Raw genomic sequence first — 9,475 nt, 5'->3', positions numbered from 1 at the left:
AGGGGCTGAGAACGATAAGAAAGAGAGAACGAGAGAAGCGAAGTTCAAGATCGAAGAGAGAGAAAGAAGAGAAAGAGAAAGGTGAAGTTAAGAATACAGAAAGACAAGATGAGATAAAGGCACGCTATCAAACATATCATCCAGGGTGTGGTAAGAATCAGGTAGTGAGAATTGACTAGACCGAAGACCTCCAACACATTGCTTATCAAGAGCTCCTGTCTCAGATCGTTCATCGAGACTCTCTTTCGCCATGAAACAGGATAAGGGAAAAGAAGACGTAGTATTCTTCTTAGAAAGATACGATGAAAGAAGAAGATTAAGCTCTTTACTTAGATCTTCTTCTTCCTCTTCACTCAAAATGTACTTGTGGAAGTCCGGAGACATCTGACTTTTACCTCGCGCCCATCCTCTCTCACTCTCACCTGCAACTGCGGTGTACATACAGCTCATATCTGGTTCGATGACAAAAGGAAAAGAAAAACGACCTAAGACCTCTAAACGGCCACGTGTAGGAAAAGAACCTTCTTCTTCGCGTCTTCGCCATCCCCGACCTTCTCTACCTCCCTCTTCTACCCCGCCTCGTGCTGTAGATGACTTCGATAAAGAAAAGCCGGACCTTTCAAGCGTGACAAGCTGAAGAAGCAACAGAAGAGGCGGAGACGACGAAGAAGAAGAAAGACGGCAAGAATCAAAGAACGGAGCAGATGATTGAAAACGATACTCCTCAGGAACACCGACCATCTCTATAAGAATCTCTATGTATGTATGAAGATGTATGGATATGTAAGAATATATATGTAGGTATCTATGAATATGTAGGTACAAAGGAATAGAGATGGAGGTGCAGAAAGACGAACGTATATCTATGTAGAGATACTTCTAGACAGCTTTCACGGCTGAAATATCTATGTCTACATATGTATAAGTGAAGAGGTTTCGGGCTGTCTCACTAGAAAAGAGAAAGAAAGAAAGAAAGAGATGGAAGAAAGGAAAGACGCAAGATGAACAGTTCAGGACAGCAGTCGTAAGTACAAGAAGATGTAAAGAGAAACAGAATGGGGCGTAGGTAGCTAGAAAAAGAAAGAAAGGAAGAATGAGAGAAAGAAAGGCAAGTTCTTCAGAAGAGCAGGGAGACGACATAGGGTTGAGGCATAGAAAGGTAGGGTACTTCTTCTCTCGATCAATGCAGGGAGTGCAAAGAAAGAAGAAAGACTGACGCTTTTTCCTTCTGTAGAGAAGTCTCTCTTCCTGCGAACCTTCCCCCTCTTTACCCCTTACATAGACAAACATATACCTGTATACATAGTACACATATAGTACGTTTACAGTACATAAAGAGTACATATACATACTACACACTATATAGTGCATATACAGTACGCATAAAGTACATCTAGACAGTCCATCTCTAATACATACATAGTACATCTATAGCATGCATGTATAGTGCATCTAAAGTAGAGATCTATCTATAGTACATACCATCTCTCCTTTGAGAGACCAGGCTGTGAGACCTCCAGTCAGTCGACATATATCCCCCGGTTGAAGTAGAGCTTTAAGCGAGAGCATTTTTCTTTCTTCTTCTTCTTCATCTGCTTTTGTGTAGCCTTGTTGTCTCCCTGCGACGCTATCTTTCTTTAAAACCGTTTCTTCACCTTCTTCTCCTCCTCTTCCTCCATTGAGTCCTTTCACTCTCTGTCTTCCTTCTCCTTCTTCTTCGTCTTCTGCTTCTGTTTCATCTCCGAAGAAATCTTCTTCATCTTCTTGCCCTCTTCCCTGTGCACCTCTCCGTCGGTGTCTCTCCATGAAGTCTGCAGGAATAGCCAGCAAGGCCGATGCCGAGATATCCGCGACCAAATAGTGCAGCCTGTGCTGAGCAAGAAAAGAAGAGCGGCTACTAGCTGGAGACGGCCTTATAGGTGGATCGAGTACAGGGCGAAGGATCATGAAGACAAGAGACACGTCTCTCTGATAAGGTCGTAGACACCTTAGAGGTATTATTTTTCCTCTTCTTCTCGAAGAAGAAGAGGGAGATGAGGAAGGAGAAAGACGTTTCAACGGATGCAATCGAGAAGACAGAGATGAAGATGAAAGGGATGGAAGAAAGGAAGAAGAAGAAGAGAGAAGAGAAGACGAAAGTCGCTTTGAGAGAGGTGGGTAGAAGGAAGCATATCGTAGCTCTTGAAACAGAGAAGCATCATAAGAGAAAGAGGAGTTATCTTGAGACTTCGAGCTAAGAGAAGGAAAGAGATCTGCTTTTGAAGAAGACGAAGGAAGAAGAAAACGCCCCTCATGCGACTCTTGATGCTCTTGACGTTGATTCAAAGAAGACGAAGAAAACCTAGAAGAAGAAGAAGAAGAGACCTGCTGAGGTCTTATCATCTCTTCATTCATCGGTCTCGCGTGGTTTAAACCTCTTTCTTCTTCATTCATTAACGGCTTTGAATTCGAAGATGAAACAGAAGAAGAAGAGAGAGAGAGATGACTCTTCATTCCCCCTGAAGAAGCTGACGAAGAGGTCGCATCCGCTGTAGGGTCTTTTCGTCCTTGGAATCGCGAAGTTCCTAGGGGCTGTTGAGAAGGATTTGTGGCATTGGAAAGATGATGAGGCGGATGTGTAGATACACCTGACCTACTGCCGTCTTCTTCTGTCTCCAAGCTAGCGGAGAGTGACCGCGTTCGATGAAAAGAAGAAGAAGAAGCACTGACTCGATGAGAATCCCCCGTCTCTTCCCTGGACGGGATCGAAAGACCCCCCTGGTAAGATCTATCACGTGCATGTGTACCAACAGATGATGGTTCTCCACTTCTTCTTTCATCTTGACGATGTGAGACATGCCCCTCTTCTTCTTCTCCTTCTTCTTTCTCGTCTTCTTCTCCCTCTTCTTTCTCTTCTATCCTTAATCGTGTCTTGTCGGAAGCGCCAAGAAGACGCGAAGAATGGCCCTTGTCTCTTAACCCAGCTTGGAGATCTCCCCCTTCACTCTTCTTGAAATCTCTTGCCGATGAAAAGCCCGGAAGAGGAGGAAGAGAAGAAGAAGAAGAGCAACCTTGAACAGATGAGGTCGACAATGAGGGGGTTGCTCCAGTCGCCATCGACGGCGTAAGAGTACTAGTAGAAGGAGATGTGATGAGAGAGTTTCTGCCATCCTCTCTCGTTCGATTCTTGTCATAAGTCTCTATTTGCTGTCGAGAAGAATAAAGAGAATCTGCTTTTAGCCCCGGAATCTCTTGTCTCGATGCAGAAGGTGCAAAATACTCTTCCTCTTCTTCTCTCTGCCCGCCTTGTCTCTGGGGCTTCACTCCCCTCTGTTGTCTCACACCATCCGGTCTTTCTCCTTCGTTTCCATGAGAAGGCAAGAGAGCAGAAGAAGAGATGAAAGAGACAGAAGTCTCGAACTCATGGGAGCCCCTGTCTCGCTGTCTTTTTGCTTCATGAAAGAAGGTGTTCTGTAGAGGATCTTCTAATGCATGATAAGGATGGGAATAACGAGACTGAGGAGGACAATACATCAAATTCTTCACTCTTTGACCTTCTTCTTCTTCTACTACTACGACTTGGGTTCCTTGTATAAGATGACGTTGTTGCTCTTGTGGGGGTATCCCCGCCCTGTCGTAGACTCGACCATGAGGAGGAGAAGAAGAGGGATAAGAAGATTGAGAAAGATGTGATCTTGCTCGCTCGTCATCATGACGTTGAACCCCCGAGACCATATGTGATGTACATGGGCTTCTTCTTCTTCTCCTGCTATCAGCTTCATCTTCCTTATCACGACTTAGGAGGCTTCGGCTTGGAAGGTTATGCCCTCGGTAACTACCGATAGACAGCAATCTCTTCTCTCCTGAACTTTCATAGCTACTCAGCCTCTGCAGTCGACCTTGTTCTTCTTCTTCTTCTCTACAACCTTGCTCTTCTTCTCCTCCTTTCTTTCTCGGGAAGTTCATCTGGCTAGTATAGACCTCCCTACCTTCCCTGCCGGTAGACACACCCGAGGATGGAGGGTGTGTGGAGAATCCCTCGAAAGAACCTTGTCTTCCTTCCTCTCGGAATGACGAAGGACCTTTCTCCGTTCCATGAACACTCCGACTTCGTGATCTCGTCCTTCTTTCTTCCTCCTGAAGAGGATGATAAGAATAATGCTCGACCCCCCGCTGCTTCTGCTGCTCTTCCTCTTCTTCTTCTTCTCTTCTTCTTGTGCGTATCAGAGGCCTTCTTGCAGTCATGAATGGCTGCTGCTTCTCTAAGGGATGAAGATCAGGTGGCAAAGAGGAAGATGAAGAAGAAGGGCCAGAGCCAGTCTCAAAGATAACCCCGGGAGGTCGGGTCTCTCTTCTTCTTCTTCTGTCAATCATCTCCTCCTCCCTACGATCCATCTCTAGCACAGGCGGTATCCCCCCATCTGGACTTGAGGTGTAAATCGGTTTTCTTTCTGTTCCTGTCGGATCTTGATCTTCTCTTCTTCTTCTTCTTGTTCCTCTTTCCTCTTCTTCTTCTCTCACCCCGCCCTCTCCTCCTCGAGGGATTGCCGTTGTCCCCGCCATGGGTCTGCTATGATAGGTGAGCTTCGCATGCTGCACCCCTCTATGAAGTTCTTCTTCTCCTTCTCCTCCTCTTAGGACGGCTATTGCAGAAGGAAGATGAGGTGGATGAAGAGGAGCAGGGGGGTGAGGATAGAAAGAAGAAGAAGGAGACGGAGAGGGATAGAGAAAGCCTCTCATTGCGGGCTGGAGATGGGGGGCTGTCTGTCTTTCTTCTACTGCGGGGCCTTCATCTCCCTGTCCTTCTGTTTGGAGTGTATAGGGAAGAGGTACCACAGCAGCATGAGTATGACTGAAGGGATAAGGCCCCTGAGACGAGTGAAGGACATGAGGAGAATAAGGGTGAGAAGAATAAGCGGGAACGAGATAGATATGAGAAGGATGGCCCGGCGGGGGGGGCTGCTGATAGCCACTCATTTTGTCGGAAGAGAATCGGAAGGAGATGGATCTACACGAGAAGATAGAGGCTCGAAGAAAGAAAAGAAAAGGGAAAAAAGAAAGAAAGAAAGAAGAGATGGAGAAAACGCCGTCAATGCCTTTCTCTCATGTGAATTATCGCGCGACACTTGGGAGTTGTCCATCCATGTCCTCATCTCCATCAGAGGCGAAGGATTCTTCATGGATGTCTTCTTCTTCTTCTGCGTGTTTCTCTCGGATGAACTTCGATCCTTTCTGCTCTTGTTGTCTCCTCTCTCCCCCCGAGTCTCGGTGTGAGAGGAGGAGTAAAACGTAAGAGCAGAAAAGACCCCTCTTGTCTCTTTGGATCGGTGGCTAGCTGTCCTTGCATAGGGACAGAAGCATCCGCCGCTGGCTGGGAGAAAGGAGTTTCTGTCAGATCGATCAAAACATACCCGCGTGGGGACAACGAGAAAGAAGGGAGGGAGGAGTTCTTTGTAGAACGGATCTCTCTTTCTTTCTCATGGCATGGAACGATATCAATGGAGAGGCATACATAAAGAAGAAGAAAAAGAGAAAGTGAGAAGCGACGATACAGAGTTTGCCGACGAACGGTGATACCTGGGTTAAAGCATGAGAAAGGTGTTTATGAAGAGGTATATATGTGTCTACATTAGTCTGAAGACAAAGAAAGACAGAAAGGAGAAGAACAAAGAAAAGAGAAAAGAGGAAGGGAGGTGTCTGTGCTTCTTCTTTTTGTTTGAGAGTGCTTCAAGGGGTCAAAGAGACTTCTGTCTTTTTTCGTCGATGATTCGCATGGAGAAGCTGAGAAATGTTTGATCTGAATAGCAGCAATCCTTCCTTTCTCTTCTTCATCACTCCAGGCGCTGCTCTTCTATCAAAGCTTCGCGTTTCCCCAATGCTTGTCAGGTGTATGTACACTCGAATCTTCCTCCTCTCTTGCTCCAGTGGTCGATAGCAGCAGACAGACTCACGCTTGGACTGAAGAAGCTTCTTTCTGTTTCAGCGACTTCTTCAGGAAATAGTGACTCCTTAGAAAGATGAAAGAGAGGAGAAGGAAGGAAAATACCCTCCCTTGTTCTCTCCAGGAAGGGGGAGAGACTCGACGAAAGAAAAAGGAGAGAGAAAGGAAGCGGAGGTCAAGACCAACAAGATATCCAGGGAAGAATGAGAGAGAAAAAGTCCATTTACTTGAGACCTTCTCTTGCTTCTCAAGTCTCATAGAGAAGCGAAGAAAGAGAAACACTTTCCGACAGCTGGGTCACCGTGCTTCCTCCTTCTTCTCTTCTTTCTTTCTTGCTCTTTCCTTTCTCTTCTTTACCGTCTCTTTCTTGCTTCGTTAGAATTCTTCACTTCTTTCGGCGTCATCACTCGTGCAAAATTCTCGAGCTAACGCTTCAAATTGTGACGGGTCAGCAAGCAGGAGTCCTGCTGAATAGTAGGGGAGGTACGAGAAAGTGAGATAGTGGATATTCGGAACTCGGGTGGTGTATGTACACCTCAAGGAATGAAGTGACTGAATGAATGGTCATCTTGGAGAGTCACATATGACACAAGCAAGTTCTTTTCTCAGACCGACTTTTCGGCAAAGAGGAAAGTCTATCTCCTTCTTTTTCTCTCTCTTGTTCATCTTGGCCTTTCTTCTTTCAAGGTCTTTCTCTCTCCTTGGCTGAGAATCTTTTTAGCTCCGTTCCTTGAGTTCTTTTCCATTGCATGCATGCATGCATTCACCAGAGATACTGCGTCACGCCGCGAGCGAGCGATTTCTAATTTTCTTAACTCGGAAAAGGAGATTTCTCTCTCTCTATAGATACCTACTGAAAGTCCTTTCCTCTGCTATCGAATTGTCACCTCTCTGTCTTTGTATGTCTCGTCACACTCCTCTCTCGCCATAACTTCTGCCGAGTGAGTTTTCTCTCTCTTTCTCTGTCTTCTCTCATATCGCCTCTTCTTCGTCATCCTTCTTCTTCTTCTCCTCAAAAAGTCAAGTAGGCTATTTCTCCCTTCTACTGATTCCTCCTGTCTATTGGCTTTACTAGCTCTCCTTTCCCCCTCTTCTGCAGCTACTTTATCCAAGAGAAGAATCGATGACTCCTTCACTTTTCATGCCGTCGAATGAAGAGACAGTCAATCCCTATCTTTCACATCGCGGTCTTCCCCCTTCCTCGCTTCCGCTGCGACATCTGAGAAGATTGGGTTGTCTCAGGAAAAGCACACTTTCCTGTGTGGAAGTTAGTCAGATCTTCCTTGAAGGGAAAGGCCTGAAGTCTGTCTCTTCAGCTAGCTGTATGCTTGTATGTTCTTTTTCTTTCCTACGGCTACCTTTATCTCTAGATGTAGATATCTATATAGATTTCTCTTCATGCCGAGGTAGAGGTCGATAGATTTGTACATGTAGAGATGTAGATGGATAGGTTGACGTAGAGATGATAGATGTACAAGATGACGGAGGCTAAGAGAAGAGCAGATACACCTCAATCTGCTCGTGGAAGAGCGAGCGAGAGAGGACGTCGAGGGAGGGGGGGATCCGCCTCATCTTCTTCTTCTTCGGCTTTATCGAGAGTGAGAATGAAGAGAGAAAAGGAAGGACAAGGAGACGAACATAAGAGAGGAGGCAGAAGACGCTTAAGAAAGACGGAAAGTTCTTCCTCTCACTCTTCATCCTCATCATCTTCGTCAGGTGCCTCATCTTCCTCCTCCTCCTCGTCCTCTTCTTCTTCTTCATCTTCTTCTCTTTCTCGATCTCCTTCTCCATCTGAAAGACTTGTTAAGAGAGAACCTTCTACTTCTTCTTCTTCGCTTCTTCTCTCCGAATCACCTCATCGTCCCTTCTCTCCACCGTCCTCTTCCTCTTCTTCTTTGATCTCTGTCAAATCTTCTTCTTCTGTGGAGACAGCACATCCATCTCCATCTCCAGTCTCTCCAACTATACAAAGTCGCTTGGCTCTTCAATCCTCATTATCTCCTAGCCTTCCTTCACGTCTCGTCTCTTCTTCTTCATCTATTGCTTCTTCTTCTTCCTCTTCTGCTCCTATACCTCCTCATCCCCCACGCCATCTTTCTTCCTCCTCTTCTTCGTCGTCCATCTCTTTATCAGCATCCTCACCTTCTTCTATTTCTTCTCGTCAAATCCATTCTCTCTCCTCTTCTTCTCCTCTTTCTCCGTTTTCCTCGCCTGCTTTGACTCATCCATTCTATCGTTTATCTCCATACCCTCCGATAGGTCGAGCCTTCTATTCTCTTCTCTGGGGAGATCCCTCTTATTCTTCTCTCCGCCCTCTACCTCCCTTGCCCTCCCTCTCTTCCTCCCCGCCTTCTTCTTCTCTTCTTCTTCTTCCACCGCATCATGTCTTTCCGTCTTTCTACACTTTTCTCTCGTCTCATCCAAATGAGCGCCTATGGAGCCTCTTAAAAAGAACTAGACACACTCAAGACTTTCTTTCTCATCCTTCTTCTTCTTCTCTCTCTTCTTCTTCTTCTTCTTTCTCTTCTTCTTCTTCTTTCTCTTCTTCTTTGCCTATCTTACCTACGCCAGAGAGTATAGAGGAGAAGAAGAAGAACAGAGGTCTCTTATCTCTCCCTCTTGGAGATGACCGACAGTTGCCTTCCATGATAGATAGAGATTCTATCGATCCGGCTACAAGACATATCTTTCTTTCTCAGAGACCAGAGGACAGAGAAGAGGAAGAGACAAAGAACTCGACCTTTTCTTCTTCTTTTCTTCCTGGAGAGAGAAATCTCTTGACGAAGACCCAAAGAAGAATGTCTATCTATTCTCTCTCTTCTTCTTCTTCTGCAGAGCATGAAGTTCTTTCCTTCTCAAGTCCTCGTGAATGGCTAGAATCTCTCAGTGTCTCCGGCGTGGAGAAAAAGGGCTCTAAGAAAGCCGACGGCGCGGAGGGAAGCGATTCTTTAGATGCGGCCGAGAGAGAAGAACACTTTTCATGCAAAGATAGCTTTGCATCTCGGGTGTATAGACACAGGAAGGCATGGAGAGTGGCAAGAGGGGTCTCAGGCAATTCCTTCATCGACCTTTATAAACTTCAACGCCTTGGAGAAATACGAAACTCCGAGATCGATACCTTCATAGAGGTAAGTCACTCTCTTTCTTTCTTTCTTTCTCACTCTCTCTTTCTTTCTTTCTCACTCTTTCTTTCTTTCTCACTCTTTCTTTCTTTCTTTCTCACTCTTTCTTTTTCTGTGGATGTCGGTAGACTCATTTAACTATACATACCTTGCTTAGTAATTCTTATAGTACTAGTGAGCCTTTTCATCTTCTCTTAGATACGTAAGAAGACTCTTCACTCTCTTCACAGCTAACGGGTAGAAGAACTTCTGCTCTCTCTTTGATCGCAGGATGCATCCCTTCATCTCCCGCCTTATTCTCTCATCCATAAACTTGTGTCTTTCTTCTGTTTTGCTGCGCCTCTCATCTTGTTTCTTCTTCTTCTTCTCTTTCTCTATCCTTTCCTTTCTTAAAGATGTCTACATTACGTTCATTAGGGATGAGCGAGAAAGG

The 9,475-nt window shown here is 45.5% G+C and overlaps 2 protein-coding genes across 2 annotated transcripts; one reads left to right on the top strand and one right to left on the bottom strand.

The window, feature by feature from the left end:
- Window position 1: 1 nt before the first annotated feature.
- Window positions 2–7,151, bottom strand: CSUI_009110 (uncharacterized protein). Its single transcript, XM_068069229.1, has 2 exons — window positions 1,483–7,151; window positions 2–633 (listed from the first exon to the last, which is right to left on the bottom strand). Exons 1-2 carry the CDS (start codon window positions 4,954–4,956, stop codon window positions 88–90), a joined length of 4,020 nt encoding a protein of 1,339 aa, XP_067918797.1. The 5' UTR covers window positions 4,957–7,151; the 3' UTR covers window positions 2–87.
- On the top strand, window positions 6,321–9,471 carry CSUI_009109 (uncharacterized protein; the record flags this gene model as incomplete). The annotated part of the gene is made up of 2 exons (XM_068069228.1): window positions 6,321–9,048; window positions 9,438–9,471. Coding segments are annotated over exons 1-2 (1,692 nt in total), but the record flags the coding sequence as incomplete, so codon positions are not given.
- Window positions 9,472–9,475: the final 4 nt, after the last annotated feature.

The sequence above is a fragment of the Cystoisospora suis genome (genome assembly GCF_002600585.1).
Source record: "Cystoisospora suis strain Wien I chromosome Unknown contig_5305, whole genome shotgun sequence".
Lineage (NCBI taxonomy): Eukaryota > Apicomplexa > Conoidasida > Eucoccidiorida > Sarcocystidae > Cystoisospora > Cystoisospora suis.
This window is presented reverse-complemented; position numbering and strand designations above follow the sequence as displayed.